General features: G+C 37.7%; 1 protein-coding gene across 1 annotated transcript in view; it reads right to left on the bottom strand.

Moving 5' to 3' along the window:
- The window catches only part of WNT5B (Wnt family member 5B), a 137,700-nt gene that overhangs the window by 6,321 nt on the left and 109,633 nt on the right, over window positions 1–21,746 (bottom strand). The window contains exons 2-3 of the mRNA XM_023504645.2: window positions 6,291–6,439; window positions 3,571–3,818 (exon numbers count right to left, since the gene is read on the bottom strand). Of these exons, the coding sequence (XP_023360413.2) occupies window positions 3,571–3,818; window positions 6,291–6,439 (397 nt within the window). The remainder of the gene's footprint in view (window positions 1–3,570; window positions 3,819–6,290; window positions 6,440–21,746) is intronic.

The raw sequence follows: 21,746 nt of genomic DNA, 5'->3' as shown, positions 1-21,746 counted from the left end.
AAATATTACATTTTTTTAAAATTCCAGGCCCAATCCTTCACTTATGTACCCCCCTATACACCACTACATATGCATCTTTTAATTATTATTATAATTCAACAGGATGGTAACTGAGAATAGATAAGAAAGTGAATTAGGACAGATGATAATAAGGTTCTCTCCATAGGCCAAGCAAATCGAAGGGGAAAAACAGATGTAAAGGTCTCAATCAACTCTATAATTCAAGATGTGATCTGTACTCCCTAAATTTCAGTGCCCTGAGACAAAGTCCTGATTTCTCTACTAGTTTCCAAGTACAAGTTACTTCTACCCTGACTGGAGCATTCTTGGACCACAGCCATAATGGCAACACTGTCTACTACATCCTTAGTTTGGCCCCAGTGAATAACCAGACTACTTCCCAGGACCCTTTCCCAGAACACTGAATCATTTTAAAACTTTATAAATTAAATTAAGTGGAATTCTTATACATCTCTATTCTATCGTGATTCATAAGGGGTCAATACCTCTTATAATCCCCGCTGCTTTATTCTGAATCTCTTAAGTACAACTACCTGATAAAAGACAGGAAGAGGCACGAAGTTCTATGGTCAACGAGAAGCCATTCTAACGTTTTCCACTTTTTCCCTGACCCTATTTCTTGGTTTCCCAAGAAGCAAGGAGGATATAGTAAGAGTTGACACCAAACCACTAGGAGCTATTGAATTTCCCTACGTTAAGCAAAGGTCAGGTTCTGGTCAGTCCGGGGCCGACAGAGAGCCAAGAAAAACCCTGATGATTTCAGGAAGCAGCTCTTAAGATTCAACCACTAGGATTTTTCCCTCTGAGTCAGCAATGGGGCTCCACCCTGTCCAGGGAATTTGTTCCATGAAAGTGGAATTTAGGAGATCAGACTGAGAAGATGGCAACCTACAGCCCCTGGGAGAGTCTGAGAAACTCAGAAGAATGAGTAAGGAAGTTATGGTTCTGTTCTGAATAGTTCACTCAGTTCCATTTCCCTAAGAGCCAATCCTGAGTTTGTACAAGATACAATGCTAATTTCCAAAGCTTCCCCTGACAAAGGAACAATTGTTCTCATATTGAGAATATATAAATGGACTCATCTCAATGTATGAAGAGTTTCCAAGTGAGTACATGATAGTCCTACCTCCTTCAGGGAAGACTTGAGAACTAGTAATTTACCATTCACACTACTTCTGAAAACAACCATTTTTTAAAATTTCAGACAATTCTACTTGCCCTATGAATGAAAGCCAGAATGACGAGCCATTGGGTTTGCCTTTTGCCCAACAGTAACTTAAAAAACTGGCTACATTGTAGATCTATATTCAAACTGCCAAAATTATCACCATTCACCTTCCAACTGCAGAAAGTGGGGGCCACTCTCCATTGTTCTGCTGCCTCCTAATGGCCATATTTTTCTGCAACTTGGAGAAAAGTGAGAAGGGGGTTGATCTGGAGTAATTAGATCTATAATCTGGGAATAACAGTTAAACATTATTAGATGTAAAAGCTCTACAAAGATTGTCTAGGTCAATCTCTCATCTTAAAGATGAAGATAATAAGGTTTAGAGTTAAGATGAAAACTCTAGGTTTTTTAATAGTGTTCTGTCTATGTTACTTACTACTAAATAGAAAGGGAGGATAATTTCTCCAAGGACCTAAGTCTTAGTACTGTTTTGCAGGGAAAAAGGGAAAAAGGAGGGCACATATGAGAAAATAATAGTTGACATTTATATAGCACTTTGAGCTTTGTAGAGCAGTTTACAAAATTATCTAAGTTGGTCTTTATAACAACACTTTCTCCCCCCCCCCCCCCCAGCATCATAGGAATTATCATCATCATTTGATAGATGAGGAAACTGAAGCACAGAGGGGTTATACGACTTGCTCATTGTCACACAGTTAGAGGATGAATCTATTTCAAATTTATTCACACTCTTAAGTCCAATAATGTTTCCACTATACCACAGTGATATTAATAGAGAAGTGTAAGGGAGTTAAGTTTTTTATTCCACTTTGGGTGGTAGGGTGGGATTTAAAAAAACAACTGTATGTTACCCTCTATTTTATAAAATTATTCTTCTATGGAAAGCTGACTTCACATAAATCTCCATTCCCACTAGCCCCACCCAACAAAACCAGACTGATTCCTCTGACAAAATGAAGTCTTGGGAAGGGAGCTATACGTTAAAGATAGGGGAATGAACAAATGAAATAAAGAAGAACCAAGAAATGGTGAACTAGTATACTTTTTCTACTGACATGAATAAAATCTTCACTCTCCAAGAGTCTCCTTTGGAAGAACTGACTTCTAAGACTTCCACACTCTTATTTACTCATCTTAACCTGTTGCAGAAGGAAGCAGGAAAGGTGCATAGAAAGAAGTGTGCTTTTTTCCAACTTCTTTTTAATCAGTTTGGGGTATGTGAGTAAAGAAAAGATTGGGGGAAGAAGATTGTAGTACTGAAGCAGGAGGAGAAGGATAACTGAAGCGCCTTCTCAGAGCCTAATGTTCTAACCTTCCTAAATCAGTAGCATCAAATCACTAAAACCCAGCGGCACCATGATATGCTAATTCCTAGCATAAGCTACTGCCACTGACACAGTTACTGGTGTGGGAAACTGTCTGGGTAGAAGCCAGCAAAAGCTAATACTGCTTTTTAACACCTTCTCTTTATGGTCCTGAGGATAGGACCCTGTAGTATAGCACTGCCGGATTTCTCAATTTCTTGCCAGGGGGAGAATTGCATTTCAAAAGGAATCAACACAATTAAACCCCAGATCACACCTCTATCACAAGCAATGGGACAACTGATGCATCCTTGAGCTGCAGTGGAAGGGAGAGAACTGGAGGAAGGGAAGAGGTGTCTTTTCATTCTATCACAGATTTTCCTTTTCCATCCTCTTTGTTTCCAAACAAAAAAGCTAGGGTCAACCAACCTAGGGTAAGTTAATGACAATTATGGATAACCAATAAATTACAATTTCCCTTTCCTTCAAACTGTTCTATGAGATAGACAAGAATGCTATACATATTCAGAATTCCAAAAGGAGGCACCAGAGAGCAGACACTGAAGGCAGTAGGAGGATTTCCAGTAGAACTCAATGTCTTCTGGGCCTCTCCCTCAGGTCAGTGACATAGGGCTAGAGATAAATTTAATATTATATATCTATACCTATTATCTATCTATCGATCTATCTATCTATCTATCTTTGGCCTACATATCCTTCACTAACCTGTAATACTCTCTATGACACCATATTAACAGATAAAATGTAGCACTGGATCAGAATCAAAAGACATGAGGTTTTATTCCTGGCTCTCCTACTTAGTAGCTCTGTGGTCTTAGATAAGATGCTTTTTCTCTTAGGGCCTCAGTTTCCTCATCTACAAAATGGGAAGATTGAATGAATCCTAACTCCTCCTTCTTGCCTACTTCTTCCAAACATAAACAGGATCTGAGTTCCCTTTGTGTCAATCTTGAGCGAGGTTAGCTACATATACCTCAGATTTGTCTGGATATCTAGACCAGGCTCGTGAAGTTATTTAGGCACCTTGTTCCTTACCTATCTGCATGACCCTCCCAAAGACAGAAGTGTTGTCCACAGTGCTGCAATTCCAGCGTCTTTGCCGGAACTGATACTGACACTCCTTGATGCCTGTCTTGGCTCCTTCGCCAATGTATGCCATATGTTCCTGGTAGAGCTGGCAAAGCTTCCTCTGGCCAGGGGAAAGCCCAGGCAGTTGACTACATACAGGCTGGGCTCCAATGATGAACATTTCAGGTCTTTGCACTGGGTTCATGGCCAAAGACCTATAAGAAAAATGACAAAGAAGAGATTTTTCTACCTGTAAATTTTCAAGAAAACACATTTTAGAAAATGTCATTTTCTACCTGTAAATTTGAGTTTACACTTCACTCCCTCCAGCCCTCGATTCATCATCCCTACTTCTGATGTATAAGAATGATAGCTCTTCTGCTTCCTTTCCTATTAGATGTAAATTTCTTTTTTTCGTTGTTTTTATTATTTTTTTAATCACAGCTTTTTTTTTTCACTTTGTTTTTTTTTTTTTAATTTAATAGCCTTTTATTTACAGGATATATACATGGGTAACTTTACAGCATTAACAATTGCCAAACCTCTTGTTCCAATTTTTCACCTCTTACCCCCCCCCACGCCCTCCCCTAGATGGCAGGATGACCAGTAGATGTTAAATATATTAAAATATAAATTAGATACACAATAAGTATACCTGACCAAAACGTTATTTTGCTGTAGAAAAATAATCACAGCTTTTTATCAAAACATATGCACGGATAATTTTTCAACATTGATCTTTGCAAAACCTTGTGCTTTAAATTTTTCCCTCTCTTTCCCCCTACCCTCTCTTTTAGATGGCAAGTAATCCAATATATGTTAAACATGGTAGAAATATAGGTTAAATCCAATATATGCATACATATTTATACAATTATCTTGCTGCACAAGAAAAATCAGATCAAAAAGAAAACAAAATGCAAGCAAACAAAAAGGTGATCCACATTCAGTTCCCACAGGCTTCTCTCTGGGTGTAGATGGCTCTCTTCATCAGAAGATCACTGGAATTGGCCTCAGTCATCGGATGTAAATTTCAAGGAAGTAAGGAAAGACAATGAATTTGTTATCTGAATAAAAATGGGAAGTTCATAGATGAGATAAAGTAGAGTTGAGAATCCCATATAGTAGCCCTTTCATCTGCCAGTAACAAAGGATTAAAAAGAATAACAGCCTCCCTCTCTTTTTCATTAATATTTGGTCTCTGTATGAATTAATTATGAGGGAGGAAAAGAGCTTCGGTTTGTTGATTTGAGAAAAAAAGGAAAAGTCCCTAAAATTCACTAAGCAGAAGAGAATCTGAAAAGGTACAAGAACCTAGGCTAAGATGGTTACTTTGGCTAAGAGGAAATGTTTTCTAAAGAATTGGACCCAAGCCAATGAGGATAGAGGTAGAACTAAGTGGATAGCATCAATACAATCCTTATGCTTCATAACTGGAAGATTTCTCTGAAGTGATGCTGAGTAAAAGATGAGGAACAAGAGAGAAACACTTACACAATGACTAAAATAATAATCTAAGGGGAAACAACTTTTGAAAGAGTGTCTCATGCAGGGAATGCTAAGGGAAAAAAAGAATGAAGTAAAAAGTGCTCAGCAGAGTGCAAAAGAATAACCTACAAGGAAGCAAAAAAAAAAAAAAAGACACTCATGAATATAATTTCTTCTATTATCATATATGCTTTCTTGAAATGGAAATTTATTGTTATATATTTTGAGTCCTTCCTAATGTCCTGTTGGGCTCATAACATTTTCCTTTTCTGTTTTTTAAAAATAAAAAATAAAATCATTTTTTAAAAAAGAAAGAATACCTCAAAACTCTAACCAAAGCAGTGACTAATTATGACTTTAAAAGATCAATGATGAAATGTACTTCTCACTTCTTGGCAGAGCGGGTATAGAGTAAAAGTGCAGAAAGAGCTTTACATCCTCAAAAGCAGCTAATGTATTAATTTATAGATACATATACATGTATATATATATAATTGCATACATATACACATCTATGTATTATGTATGTATATGTGTGTGAATATATATATGTATGTATATAAGGGATAATTCCTATAGCTGGGCATAAGGTAGGTTATTGTATAATGAGACACATAAAAAAAGAACAGAAATAAAACATTTTAAAAATGAACATAAGGAAAAAAAGTACAAAAGGGGCATAAATTATGATGATGATGATGATGATGATAACTAACATTTATATGGCAGTTATGTACCAGAAATTGTGCTAAACATTTAATTGTGCTAAACAATATTATTTTGTTTGGTTCTCCCTGGGAAATAGATGCTATTCTTATCCCCATTTTACAGATGAGGAAATCAAGGCAAATAGAGATTAATTTGTCCAAGGGCACACAACTAGTAAGTGTCAGAGATCAAATTTCAACTGGGGTCTCTCTGACTCCAGGTCAAATGCTCTGAGCACTATGGCACCAGCTAGCTATTACTGCCTTGCTAAATTTGAGAGTTATACATACACACATAACACATACATATGTATGTATATACATGCATATATATCGCTTTAAAAATTACACATAAGAATTTACAATTTCTTATACAATCTTTTTTCCTATTCTTTGTATCTTGACTTTTCTTTGTTTCCTTTTCTTTGTATCTTGACTAAGTTAACAATTAAAAAAAAAAGAATTGTAGACTTCTATTATCACTTCACTTACCACCAAGAATTAGCTTCTGCAAGTAGCTGAACACAGCTGGAAAGCAGAGCAGTGGAGAATAGCAGCAGCATCCCTGGCATCCTAGGTGTCGCCCCACTCCGATGTCTTGGGGAAATGTTTGGGACTGACAGTTTCCAAGAAAGGGTTCCCTAGAGAAAATAGAAAAGAAGTTTGAATGAATCTGTGGAGGGCAACATAAGTAGGCAAAGACAGGGAGAGAAAGGAATAGAAAGAAAAGAGAAGGGGAAGGAGGAGGAGGAGGAGAAGAGAGCCTGTAATACAAAAACACTTGGTTCTGGAGCTGCATCCTGCTGCCCTCAAAGAAAATGAGGTCTTTTCAATCTTTCCCTCTCCTGGAAGACCACTCTAGAAGGCATCTGTTGCCTCAATCCTTTCCTCTATGTAACTCAGGAACCTTGGTTGAAGTCTTTGTCCCTCATATTGCAGCCAGAAATGAAGAAATGCTACCTCGTGTTTGACTTAGGGGGAATGATGGCAGGTTGAGAAAAGAGAATGGAGAGGGGAAAGCTATGAATGTGGCAGACCTGAGAGCTGTTTCTATGCAGTATTCTTTCCACTGCAAAGAAATTGCCAGAGATCTCTCATCCATTCCCATGTCATATCTCTAATACAGTATAGAGCTATTCCTAACAAGACCACTCAAGGAAGGAGACAGGGAAGTTTAATAACCTCTCTTCCAAAATAGAATTTTTCCTCCCTTTTCAGCCCATAAATATTTTTCAACTTAAGAAAACAGAAGAAAAATTGGGATCCTTTTCATCTTCACAAAGCAGCTTCTTTAAAAGGATAGAAGTGTGCATGCCTTGGGATATGTGGAAAGGGGTGTGTGTATGTTTGTGTATGTATTTTTCCATATACAAGATGTGCTAGAAGTCTTGGTGCATCCATAACCTAAAGTTTAAAAGTGAAGTTTAAAGGTGCATGAAAACTTCTAGGACATATATGTATACATGCATGCCTATACACACATGTGAATATGTGTGCATATAATGGACATATACATCTATATAGATGCACAGAGTACATATACACATTGATGTACCTACACATATGTATATACACACGCATGTATATGACATTGCCTATACATAAGCATATATAGCATTGGGTTTTCCCTCTTATGAGGTCCAATTTTTCCATCCTCTGCTCTCTGGGGCCCTCTGTGGAGCATTCTGAAAAATGTGATCCCAACAATTGCAGGCTTGCCCAGACTACCCTCAGCAGAAATGGGTCCTGCTCTAAGAAGCAGTACAACCTGTCTTATGGCAAGTTTTGGAGCTCCCTAATGAGTGACATTTGCACCTTGCCTTCTCTCTAGATCTACCCCCCCAAAAAAACCAAAACCCTTTGCCAAGTCAGACTCAAGAAAGTACCAGAACCTACACGTCTTCCCTACTTGGAACAAGTTCCACAATCATTCTGCTTCCCACTCCCCTCCTCCCCTCCCCCTACCCCCATTGCCTTCCTCTAGGCCATGACTCCACATCCCCAAACGAGAAGCCTTCTTCCCAGGACCCCTTCACACCTTCGGTTTTTACACACCCCCCACCCCCAACCCCTTCTCACCATTCTGTTCCAGCTGCTCTGGATCTCTGCCTTCCGGGAGAGGGCAGCAGGTGCTTTGGGTCAGAAGTCGCTGAGGTGAGGCAGCTTTTGAGTCCCAGGGCCACGGGAGAGGAAGATGGCCCTGAGCTGGCCACAGGGAAGCTGGGATACAACCTCTTCCCCACCCCCTCTTGTGATTTCTTCTTCAGTCTCAGAAGAGGCTTGGGATTTGGGGGGGGGTGGTTAGAAAGCCAACAGGCAGGTGTGTGGGACCAGCGGGAGGCACATCAAAGGCAAAACTTGCTTCTTCTCTTTGTCATGCAGAACTATCTCTGAAATGGTCTGGCCACTATACTAGCAAACTAACAGCTTCCCATTCCCTATTTTCCCAACTCTCCTCCTCTAAAGGATGTCTCCCCCCAATAAATCATCCCCCATCCCTCAGGGCAGGAGGTCTGTGAAAGCACCAAATGGAACCACTAGAGATGGACCAGAGATAGGGCTGGCACCAGGAGCTAATGGCTTTATGGAGGGGAGGGGACCAGGTCCAACTCAGGAGGACAAGAGAAAAGCTTCAAAGGGTTTCCTTGTCCAAACATCCTTGACTCCACCTACCAATACACTATGGAGACTTAGAAGCCAGAACTGCCTATCTAAATGTCCCTCCAGTCTCTTATGTCCTTCCTCCATTTCTGCTTAATAAAATATTTCTACTATGAAGATACCCACCTTTGCAAACTCCCAAAATACTCTCTCTCATTCTTCCCCTTCATCTATCTTTTTATTGAATGGTGGAAACTCTTGCTCAAATCTTCTCTCTTTTGATGAAATCTTCAATTCTTTATACCTTTTCCCTTCCCTTCAGATCAGTCCCCCCCTTACTTCTGTCACATGCCTTCTTTCACCAAAAGCTTGGCAAGTCCTTCTTGCCCAAGTATGGCCCAGCTCCAGCTTAAGTTACACAGATACTCTTACTATTACAAATCAAACTGAACAGACTTGACAGGTTTTCTGTGGCTTTGATGCTTTAGTGACAGACCAAAGCTTTCCCAGTCAGTCAAGTGTTGCAATTACTTCCATTCCTAGCCTTATAAACACAACTGAGACAAGAATGAAGAACTATGGAATAGCTCCCACCCACTATGTTTTTCTTTAAGATATCCCATTAAAATGAACAAACAAACAAAAATCCACTTCTTTTGCACTTGTGTGTGGCTCCTTTCTCAGTCTTTCAGGTATACTTTACCTGGAACTAAATGTTCTTTCCTATTGCTCTCTCACCTGGCAGGCAAATGTGGCAAGTCTGGAAGTAAGTAGCCTCAGTAACTCAGAACCCAGATGGGTAAACACATTACACTTTTTCACTTCCTCTTTTGGTTGGAGGTGAGAAAGAGCCAAGTGGAGGAATGTGATAAGAAATTTGCAGCAGACTTGGCTGAAATGCAAACTCTTTCCTTCTCTGTTTTTGGGAGAAATCTGAGCATGCAATGATAAATTCATGAAAAACAAGATAACTGGTAAGGGGTGCTCATGGAACACTAGCCAGTTTTACAACTAGATTCAAGTGTGATATTTTATTCTTTACATAGAAAATAACCACAATATAGAGAGAAACACTGACCTGCTGCCACTGGAATTGTTACAAATTGTTACAGTATTTGATTGTGTTTCCTATTGGAAAAGGCCAATAGTTTTCCAAAATTTCCTACTTGTATATGAACAAATAATCAACTTAAAAAAAATTGAGTGGAGATAAAAAAAAAAGCAGCCTAAAAATTCTCCCTAGTGCACAATACTACTTTCTGGTCAAAACTGAGTTGGTCGTATCTGCTTCTATTGTCTTGTTTTGTTCAGAAACTCTTCTTCTTTAACTCTGCTCCCAAAGCTCTGTATTGCCCACTTAACCAACCCTGGAAAGACTGGGCATGTGTAGGTATAAACATTAATACAGAAGAATGATAAAAACAAAGATAATGACACCTCTAAGTTTTGTTTGGGAATTAGGAAGAGAAACTGTTGACAGCCCTATCAACCACCTACAGATCTTTGTGGTAGTGTTTTTTTTTTTTTTTTTTTGGGGGGGGGGAGATTGCCTTCTCTAAAGAACCCATACCCCAACAATGAAAGACAAGAATCACATTTAGGTAGGTCAGCTAAACTGTGACCTCAGTACTGTAATAAAGGGAGTATAGAAGAATAAACACTGAATTTGCAATCAGAAGACCTGAATCTGCAATCAGAAGAAGAAAATTCTGCTTCTGTCCATTAATATCTGTGTGACTTGGGCAAGTCAATTAACTTTTTTTTTTTTTTTTTTTTTTTTTTTTTTTTTTTTTTTTTTTTTTTTTTTTTTTTGCTGAGGCAACTGGAGTTAAGTGACTTGCCCAGGGTCACACAGCCAGGAAGTGTTAAGTGTCTGAGGTCTCATTTGAACTCGGGTCCTCCTGACTTCAGAGCTGGTGCTCTATCCACTGAGCCACCTAGCTACCCCAAATTAAAACTTCTTCAAGCCTCAGTTTCCTCAGTAGTAAAATGAAGGAGTTAGATTAAACGACTTTTAAGGCCTCTTCCAGCTCTAAAGCTATGAACTATTTTATTATATGAACAATAGAAAAAAAATCTTTGCACATATTTTAAATTTGCAACTCTGGAGTTTTCTTTATTTTTGTGGCTGGAAAAAGAAACAACTTTCATTTGACAAGTATTTTAATTCCTGCCCTTGAAGGGGCTACTCCCATTATCCCTCAAGCTTCTTGGACTGAGTTTTTAAGCTCAGGACCTTGAGAAGAAGTTGAGTCCCAAGCTTGTTCTATTCCTGTCTTTTTGACACAACTCAGAACAAGATTCAGAAAGAAGCTTATCCCCTCAGTACAGCTGGACTGACTGAGGACAATGACTTGATTTTAGGGTAAAAGATTGTTTATTTTTAACAAAGAGCATATTACAAATCATTACTAATAGTCTTTTTAAAAAAAAAAAAGTCACTGGACATTTAGGAATCAACTTCTGAGGAGTCTATAACCTCAAATAGCCTTGAAGTTTAGAATAAACCCGAGTCAACTAGAAAAAGGTATCAGATCTCTCATCTCTCCTCACTTCCTTCCTTCCAGAAAAGACACAATGACAATAAAAAACCAAACTAGAAATAACAATGCTTCCAGATGACAGGATTTCTAGGATTTCCATTGCTTATTTATAAGACATCAATGGGGATCCATTTAATCCATAATTTAAATATGAATTTGCAATTCACTAACATTTCTGGCTAGACAAGATAAAAATGTTAGCAGTAGTTGGAATGCAAATTGTTTAACTTAGAAATCCTGGCTATGACAGTTAAGTTATGTAATAGCTGACTAATAATTTGCATACCAGAAGGGAGTGAGGAGGAGATGGAAGATGAAATCCCCAACCATAGAATTTACCTCAGTATGCTTAAGGAGTCATTTATTTTTAGATCTTAAAACACTTTTACATGTGCTAAATAAAATTATGTATTAAAAATATCTTTTGGGTCCTTTTCTAAAAAGTATTTTTGATTAAATCCATCCTCTAAATTTCTGCAACCTCTGTCCCATACTCAACCTTAATTATCATTTGCCTAAAATCTAAAAGTCTTCTAAGCTCCAGTCTTTCCTACAGACAGTTGAATTTCCAAAATTACTCTTTTTATCATATTATCTGGCTGCTGAAAAAACTCTTACATGGCTCCCTACAGCTTAACAAATCCAAATTCATCCCTTAGAAGCTCTCTGTTCCAACCTGACCCATACCCTTAACATATCATACTTTTTCCTAGTGCTATACTTATGTTAATCTACCTACCTAGTATATCAATTCCTATCTTGTCCATGAATGTAAATCCTAAACTTCTTTCTAGACTCATGTCAAGGACTATTTCTTTTATAATTTCTTCCCTGATTACCTATAATAGGATTATCATCTACCAGGATTTTCCATGCCTCCCCCACTACACTCCCATTTAGATCAAGCTGTTTCTTTCTCTTAAAAGCAAAGAAGCTGTCTCCAAGATTTAACTGGCCCATGTGGAGATGGGTCATAGCTCTTGCACTGTGGTCATTTTCCCAGTGAGCTCAAGGCTGAGGCTGACATACTTGGTCATATAAGGACATAAAAATGATCAACCAGGTGGGGTTAGAGTCCTTCAGACTCTATCACTATTTCCTTCAACATCGAGATGAAGGAGGTCACTTAAGTCACAGCTAAGTGACCTATACACAACAATCTTGCTTGAGTACCCTTTCTATGGGGCAGAAGGTAGTACAGTAGATAAAGCACCAGGACTAAAGTCATGAAAACCTGAGGTCAAATCCAGCTGTGTGATCCTGGGCAAGCGACTTAATCTCTGTTTGCCTCAATTTCTTCATCTGTAACATGGTGATAATAATGGCACTTCGAAACAAGATTGTTATTGAGGATCAAATGAGATAGTATTTGTAAATTGCTTAGTACAGTGCCTAGTACATAGTAAGGGCTACATAAATGTTGGTTATTATTATAATTAGCATAGCTAGATGGCCCAGTGGATAGAGTGTTGGGTCTAGATATGTGGCCTCAGAAATTAGCTGTGTGATTAGGTGTGGGATTTGAAGGACTACTGTTAATGAAATCAAAAGGGCAGCTGCTGGAAATGGTGAATAGCACAAGTGAAAGGAGGAGTGCTGTTGGGGTAGGGACCAACAGACCTCAAACAGGAATTGAGAAGCCATGAGTGGGAAGTATGATCTTAACCTTAGAAGTTTCCCTGGAAAACATCCCACACATTCTGCTGAAATCTGGGCCATAGAATACAAGAGTGAGAGTGAAAATGAGAAAGAGATTTGGGAACCACTGTTGCCAACACAATCAGCTAAAATGGTCCTTGGGCACAGAGGACATGAAGGCAATCAGAGTGTGAATTGTATACTGAGGGAAAATCTGTCAGCTACTCTTGCCTTAGTCAGGAAGAGGGACAGTAGCATCCTTTTTCCTTCCTTGCTTCTTCTCTTCTAGGAGAAGTCATATATATTATAGGCTATTTACTGACTTTAAATTACCTGCTTCTTTCCAGGCTGTTTAATGGGAGGGAAAGAGGTCAAGAAGCTTTAGTCTTTTTCCTAAATGTTCACTTTCACTGTTTATTATATTTCAGCTAATGTTTAGACAAGATAAGAGAGAAAAAGGAAATTCTCTTTTCCTAGAAAAGAGTTTGGTTCAGCTGAAACTGAACCAAAAGGCTGTAAGAAAGAGGGGGGGAAGGCGAAAGAAGGGAAGGAAGGAGAGGGAGAGGAGAGGTAGAGGGAGAAGAGGATAAAGAGGAAAGGCGAAAAAGGAGAAAAGGGAGAAGGGATGAAAGGGGAAAAGGAGGAAGGGAGCAAAATGAAGGGGCTAATGTTAGATTTTCACAAATCCTTTCAAAGGGATCCAAAACTTATATATCCTTGGGATTCCTTCCCTTTTGGGGTAAAGAAAGCAGCAATGTAAAATCAGCACATTATGGGGAAATAAAAGTTCCCAACTTAGTAAGACTGACTCAGGTTTTTTTCCTGTGTTTCAAATAAAACAAAACAAAATAAATAACTTCTAAGAGAGGAGGTAGGATTTGAGGAAACAAAACATATCTGGTGGTCCAACAGAGAAGGCGCCTCAATTGCACATGTGGTAAGTCAGACAACACTACCACAGCAACCCAGTGAGACTACAAGGGCTCACAAGCTCCCCCCAGCTGGTTACACCCATACCCACATTCCCTCACACTCCCCAACCCCCCCCCCCACAAACTTTGATACTTCAATAGTGCTGTATTCTTCTGAATGTGGATATTCCTTCCAATAATTGCAAAGTACAATCCATCCATTTCCTCTCATTTTGTATGTATAAAAAGATTGTGGGAGTAGGAGGGAGTGAGGTAAGCATTTGCATGTCTGGGTAAACTCAAAAGGCCTTGAGCAATAGCCTTCTGAGACTTCTAAGGAATAGCCTAAATAAATCAAATCAAAGAGATTCATCACCATGAAATATCAAAAGAACCAAAGAAAAACCTTTAGGATGGATGGTAGATTTTCTATGGAGAGCTTAGGGAAAGATGAATGAATGAAATACACAGACTTAATATATACTAGTACTATGCTAAACAGTGAGAATAACAAAAGTAGATAGTCTCTACTCTCAAGAAACTTACATTTTAATAACGGAACCAACAAATGAGTTGCCAGAAAGGGTTACATAGAAAGTTACAGAAAAGTGAGAGGCTCCAGAAGGAAATCCATCGAGGAACAATGGTAGAGTTGATTTGATCATGGTTCCAGAACTGGGGAGTGGGGAGGAAGGTATAATAGGGAAGAAAGGAAAGATGATGAGGCAGTCAGGAAGAAGGCTATAGAAGAGGGGGTCAGAGAGAAGGGAGTGAATTGAAACACGGTTGGAACTTTTCTGAAATTGCTTTCGAGAGAGATAGTCATCAATCAGAAGAGTGGGGCTCCAAAGGAGATATTCCACAGGGGCATAGTCTATGCAAGGAAATTGCAAAGGAAGTGACCAAAGAGGAAGAAGAAGATGTACTTTAATATTTGAATATATTCACTGATAGACAGATTGCCTTTTTATCTGTATAATTCTTATTCATATCTTCCCATATATTGTCCATAAAGGAAAACTTCCTCTCAGTCTTTTAATAATGACATTTGATCAGAATATAATATGCTATTAGATGTTATTGAGTTATATATATCATAATTAAATATATATATGTATATTAATATGTACTGACATAGCATATGTGAGGGATGGAAGTGGAGGAGTGTTTAGTGAATAGAATGCTGGGCCTGGAGTCAGGAAGATTTCTCTTCCTGAGTTCAAATCTGGCCCCAGACACTTAATACCTGTGTGACTCTGTGCAAGTTCACTTAACCTGCTTGTTTCAATACCACTTCTGTAAAATGAGCTAGAGAAATAAATGACAAACCACTTGAGTATCTTTGCTAAGAAAATCCCAAATAGAGTCATTAAGAGTAAGACATGACTGAAATGACAGAACAACATATATATATATATTTATGCATATATGTGTCTGTTTATCTATCTTTCTATCTACCTATCCATCTATTTTTTTTTTGGAACATAATGGACTAGGCCTAGAACTGAATGAGAAGAAAAATATAGGCTGGAATTCATTTGGAAAATTGTACAGTATTTTTTACATCCTAAATTGCTTCTCTTTTTAATACCAGTATTCTCCTGGGGATATTGTATTGCTATGAATTAAGAATGTCACAATTTCTAAAGAATGAAAATTGCAGATGACCCAACGGTTGATAGAAAGACTGGTAGGTATAAGTAGATTGCAGCATTACCAATAATGACTTTCATACAGGAAGTAGCATAAGGGATATGATCTAGGAAAGATATAGTTGAAAAAAGGACTGTTCATGCACTTTGACTGGAGGATGAATGCCACAAGGTGTCCATAAAATATAAGAGACTTTAAGAAAAACTTAAGGAACATAGGATAGATCTTTTATGGCAAATCATCATTTTAGCAAAGATATATACACACACATATATATCTATACATAAAATTTACTATGTGTCAAGCATGTTGCTAAGCACTTTCCAATTATTATTTCATTTGATCCTCACAACAACCCTGAAAGGTAGCTGCTATTATTGTTCCCATTTTATAGATAAAGAAATTGAGACAAACAGAAATTAAGTGTCTTGCTTAGGGTCACACATCTAGTAGGTGTCTGAGGCTGGATTTGACTTCCTACTTCATGCCTGGTGCTCTATCCACTGTGCTACCACAGATGAGAAGGCATGGATGGATTATGACCTGCATTTCTTAAAAGTATTATAGAATTAATATGGAAGGAACTTCAGATAATATTCTGAACCCATAATTTTACAGATGACAAAATTGAGATTTAGAAAAATTAAGAAACTGAAGGTACACAGGTACTAAATAGTACAGAAAGGATTTAAACTCTGATCCCTTTCCTCCATATCCAATAAAATATCCATTTAAGTACCAAAGAACCTAAAATACCTACCACCTACCTACATATATATATATATATATATATATATATATATATATATATATATATACACAAACCATTTGATTTAACTAGTTTATTGCCTATATATTTATTGTCAGGCAGTTGGGATTATGTGATTTGCCCAGGGTCACACAGTGACACACAGGGAAAGACTGGAAAAATTGGCTAGAGAAAGTTTCATCACCCTGAAGTTAAATTCCCCTGAATGTATATAAGATGGTTTTTAATGGTATATCAGGAAGATCTTGAAGAAGTCGGCTTGTGAGCGTGGGGATGGTATTTTGAGAACTTGTTACATTGCATCTCTAGAATGCAGGCACCAAGTATTTTGGTACTGTATTTCCCTGAGCTACTATCACATATTTCCCTTATTTTTCAATAATCACAAAGAATACAACTCAATATGCAATTGTAGAATGGGAATTGATTCCTGCTTTATGCTATGCCAGAGTTGACTAAGGAGACTAAATCAATAAAGATGCCACAGGTTTGCTTAAAAAAAAAAAAAGATGTACTGGGACAGCTGGATGGGACAGCTGGATGGCACAGTGGATAGAGTACCAGCCTGGAAGTCAAGAGGATCTGAGTTTAAATGTGACCTCAGACACTTAACACTTCTCAGCTGTGTGACCCTGGGCAAGTTACTTAACCCCAATTGTCTCCACAAAAAAAAAAGAAAAGAAAAAAGAAAAAAAAAGAGAGATGTATTCAAAAAAAGGTGCTTATAAATTGAATTTTAAAAAAAATAATGTCATATTTTGACTTTTTAAAAAAGGATCCTCAGAGTGAATCTTTTTCCATATGAATGATTATCCTTTCAATTGTCTGTTTTGTAAACTCAAATGTTCACATAATAATTTTTCTTAAAACAGAACCTATATATACTCATCCAAATATAGTTTTAAGCTTTTTAAACTCCTTCCATGTTTCTCTAAGCTTTCCAATAGAAGCTGAGTCCAAAAGCCAAGATATTTTCTATGTTTGTTCTAATCTCTTCTCTCCTTAATCTCTCAGTGAAACTACTAAACTTTTCATTTCAAAAATCAGCAACTTTTGGTTTATTTCTTTTCACTTTATAAAGTACATGAGGCAACAAAAGGAGGGTGAAAGGTTGTAGGCGGTGCAGTATTACAGACAGTAGAGTTATCAGTTTGGGGCCAGTTTAAACTGAAAGGGGGTGGCAGTGGACAAGCCATATCTTAATGTCTAACCCATCGGTCTCTGAAGTAGGGGCAGAGGTACTCTAAAGGGTCATAAAATGACTCCAAAGGGTGTGTGATTAACTGATTGGAAGACAACAAGAATGGGTCATGTCTCCCCTCCCCACCTTGGGCCTGTCTCCAACACAACTACACTATTCTTTTCAATGCTCCTTCAATTTGAAGGTAATCCCATTGCCAGCCTTCCTGGGCTGCATCAGGCATAGGCTCCTCCAGGTACTTAACCTAACTCACTCAATCCAGTCACCACCAGCAGCTTTGCAAACCAAATCTCCCCACCTCTCTAAAAGTCCTATGTGCCCATATCCATCATCTCCTGGCTGCTATAGATACTCCTCAGAAGCATCTCAGCTCTTTCAGTAGAGCTTTCTCTACTTTTCATTTTTCACTGGGAAAGAGTAAACAGCAAATCAGACGAGTAAAGAGCAATAGGCACAATTGGCTGGGATTACATTTTCGTTCACCTTAAACTCACCATTCTTTCAAACTTCCCTGTTTCCACTGAAGTTACCACCATCCTTCCAGTCTTCAAGTTTCTCAATCCCTTGGTCACCTCTGACTTCTCAGACAAACAAAACAACTAGTCATCAAGTATTCATTAAGTATTTATTGTGTGCCAGTATATGTACAAAGAATGAAATAACCCTTACTTTTGATGAACTTATATTTTAACAGAGGAACCAATAAAGACATATAAAATTACAGATAGCAAATGCATATACGAACACACATTGTACACACACAGACAAAGGGGATACATAGAAATTTTTATGGAAGGGAACGCACCAGCACTGGGGGGATCAGGAAAGATTTCATGCAGAAGATGGTTCTGAGCCACATCTCAAAGGATGAGAGAGACTGTGAGATGGAGGGAGGAGAGAATGCCTTTTCTCAGTTCCTATCCTTCATGAACCCTCTGAAGTACTTGACATTGTTGATCATCCCCACCTCCCCACTCCCATCATCAACAGTGGTTTTCTCTCTGTTTTCTGATGATACTGCTCTCTCTTGTTTCTCCTCCTATCTATCTGGCTGCTCCTCAATTTTCTTTGCTCTATTAGCATCCTTATCATGCCCCCAAATCACAGGTATACCTTACAGCTTTGTCTTTGGTCTTCTTCTCTCTGTCTAGTTTTTCTTGTAAAGACTTTATAAGTACTGTATCTGTGTGCAAATGATTCCCAGATCTATATGTCCAGTCCTAATCTCTTCCCTAACTTAAAATCTCACACAAATTAACTTTCTATGGAAGGTTTTGAACTTTATATTGTACAGACATGGCAAAGTCAGATAGAGCTCATTACTTCTCCAAAACCTGGCCCTCTTCTGAATGTTTCCATTGCTGTTAAAGGCACTATCATTACTAGAGTTCACATCTGACTATGTTACTTCCCTACTCCATAAATTCCATTGGCCCTCTTTTGATCCAGGTTTACTTAAGGTAAAGGAAAACAAAGATAAACCTTTGTTTTGTCCCTGACTACTCACTGTCCCTCATCCCACACATCCTATCAATTGCCAAATCTTTCATTTCTATTTACACATCTCTCCATCTATTCGTTTCTATCTACCAAGGGAATCACCTCTCAATTTCAGGCTTTTATCACCTCTTGGACTATTGAAATCACCTTATTATTGTCTCACACCTCCATTCAAGTCTCCTGCTCTTCAATCCATCCTCCATCCCATTGCTAAAGTGAATTTTCTAATTTAACCATATAATTTTCCACTTAAAAAAACTCCCCTGCCTTTATGATCAGATATTATTTAACCTTGGTCTCAATCTTTTAAAATTCCATTTTTGTATAATCTACATATGTGTAAGTATTAGTACAATTGTCCATGTGTGTAATTTATAAATAATTATATTTGGTAAGGGCCATATTCAAAGGGTTTTTTTGTTTGTTTTACTAATGGACTGTGTGATCAAAAAAAATTGAAAACCACTATTCTAATCAACAAGCTATATTTGGGGAAGTAGTTATGGATGGAAACAATAAGAATGCTGAAGAAAGAAAGTGGGAAGGGATGCCTTTCACATAAATCATAACATCCTTTGCTTCCTAAACAAATAAGGGCATTCCAAAAAATAGACCGTCAGTTCTCCCTAACTTTCTCCTCCTTGTTAACAATATTTAGACAAAAAGACTTCAGTTTCCAATCACTCTCTGCTTTTTGAAATATACAGCTCCCTCTTGCAGCTGCCACAGCCAGGGGTAAAAGACTTAATTCTCAAACTCTGGTTTAGGCAGGTGAAGAAAATTTTGGATTCATTACATGAATTCTTTAGTATCTTTTCTAATAACCAATAAGAGTAGCAATTAGTGCTACTGAGTAGAGAAGAAAGACCAGTCTCTCACTTATCACCTATGGGAAGAATTCATTATGGTCAGTCTTACTGACAACAAATTCTCTTCTGATTTAATATTCAAGCAAAGCAGAAAATACTCTTAGTGGAGTTGGTGGCAACTTCTCATTCACCAGATCTTGGGAGTGATCAACTAAGCTAAATCAGATCTCTGTGCACAGAGAGAAGTAATCCAGATTCAGTGAGTCCCTGACGCTGTTCATCAAATTGCCAGAAGCTCATTTAGTTGGAGCCCTCACAATAAAATGATGAAACTATGTAGACTAAGGAATAAAAATTATTTTTAATGAATATGACAGGCATTAGAAAGGATGAAACCTATTAATAAAAGTCACTGGACAGTGTATTCTGCTGCTTGACTGAAGTCATTAAATGAACCAGACAGGCAGACATAAAGAATGCAAATTTTTTTTTTTTTTTACTCTATGACCTTGGGGGAAGAGTAAGTTGCTACAATTATGGGCTTAGCTATGACCTACTATAAGTCCATGGGAGCGGAACAGGTTATGCCTGCTCTAAACTTTGTCTTATTAGTATCTAGCACAGTAATAGGGAACTTAATAAATGTTGAACGAATTAACAAAAGTAATAAGTTGGGAAAGCATAGCACCAATTAGCACACATTCATGCATTTGATTCCAATATAGTTTGGGTTCTGTTCAGTGGCTATAGACAATAACCCTGACTTTAACAATTATCTCATGAATGCAAGTTATTAGTCATGAAGAAGTCTGATGAGAGATATCCCAAAATCAGCATGAATATCCTATCACTACTACTATTACCATGATTCAGGGTGCTTATCTCTATCATTTTTACCATATTTAAAGTTCATCTCTTTCCAGTAGTATATCATATTCATGTACAGAGGAAAATGTGTTGTTATTGTTACATTATATTTTATACTTTTGTTTTATTTGTTATTAATAATCCAAAAGTCACCTGTTATTCCTATTGTTACACTTGGATACTTTCAAGGAATCTTCTCCAATTTTGACATATGCATGGGAGATACCCATTTGAGAAGACAGAATTTTGCTCTACTTCATCAAATGCCCATAAGCACAGTAGTGGGGTCTTGTATTATGTGCATCTTCCAGTCAGTTGTGTGACTGTAAAAATGTGGTCTGCTGTAGGACAGAGTTTGTGAAGGCCTTGTCTGCTCTCAAGTTATGCCTTCTCAAAACAAAACCTACTGTGTCCTGAATTTACCCAGCACCTGCAATGTTTAAAAGAACTTTTCAGTTGTGGAAAAGATTGTTGTCTGAATAGAACAGGTGTACAATAGGGAGATTACTCATCTGTCATTAGTTTTTAAAAAGGGACAGAAGGTAAGTCAGAACCTACAACTACTCTGGGTTGTATTCTGGGACATTTAGTATATTCAGTGAAATAGGAAAACATGAGAGCTTAAGCTGAAGGCAGACATAAGAAACTATCTCCCACCAAATGAGTAGATCAAGATAATAATATACTAAATCAGATCAAATAACTATATTTCTGCCACTTTCTAAATTCCTGATCCACATTTTGGTCTTCTATTTCCTTATCAGTAAACTGAGGAATTGAATAGATTATCTCTAAAATTCTTTCTAATTTAAACATTGTATTATTTAAGCACATTTTAAACTGCAGCCTCTCCTGGTCAGCCAAATAGTCTCTTTAAATTGAGCCATTAAGATTATCAAACAGAACAGCTTTACATAGCATTTAGCGTCATAATAAAGAATGAAAACAGATGCAAAAAATTTTTGAAATAGGTAACAAGATTCTGAATTTAGGTGTCCCTTTAATGTCTCTTTAATATGAAGAAGGTCTGCATGATTATGGGGCTAAAGAAAGCTTAAGCAGCTTTTCACCTTTATTACTCAGGCCAGATGAATTGTTGCCAAAAATAATTTGTGTTTGATGATAGTTTACTGATAAGGGGAGGTAAGAGTCCAATTCCTGTTGAGATTTAACCATGGAACAAAATAACATACTTGGACTAGAATGGGAAAGCATTTATTAAATGCTAAATATTGAGAATACAAATAGAAGAAAATGATATAGTCTTTTCTTTCAAAAAGCTCCTTTAGGGGGAAATGACATATAAGAGAATTTGGCTACAGTGTTAACAGAAAGCAAACAGATTTTGGGTATAGTGGCAGAAAAGGCAATAAGGCTCTATGATCCTTAGAGTGTGGTATCAGGGCAAGTAAGCTAGTGGTTCCCATCTACAAGGATTGTAGTTGGTAACCTCCAG

Source organism: Sarcophilus harrisii, chromosome 5, assembly GCF_902635505.1.
Source record: "Sarcophilus harrisii chromosome 5, mSarHar1.11, whole genome shotgun sequence".
Classification (NCBI taxonomy): domain Eukaryota; kingdom Metazoa; phylum Chordata; class Mammalia; order Dasyuromorphia; family Dasyuridae; genus Sarcophilus; species Sarcophilus harrisii.
Note: the sequence above shows the minus strand (reverse complement) of the source record. Positions and strands in the feature narration are given on the sequence as shown.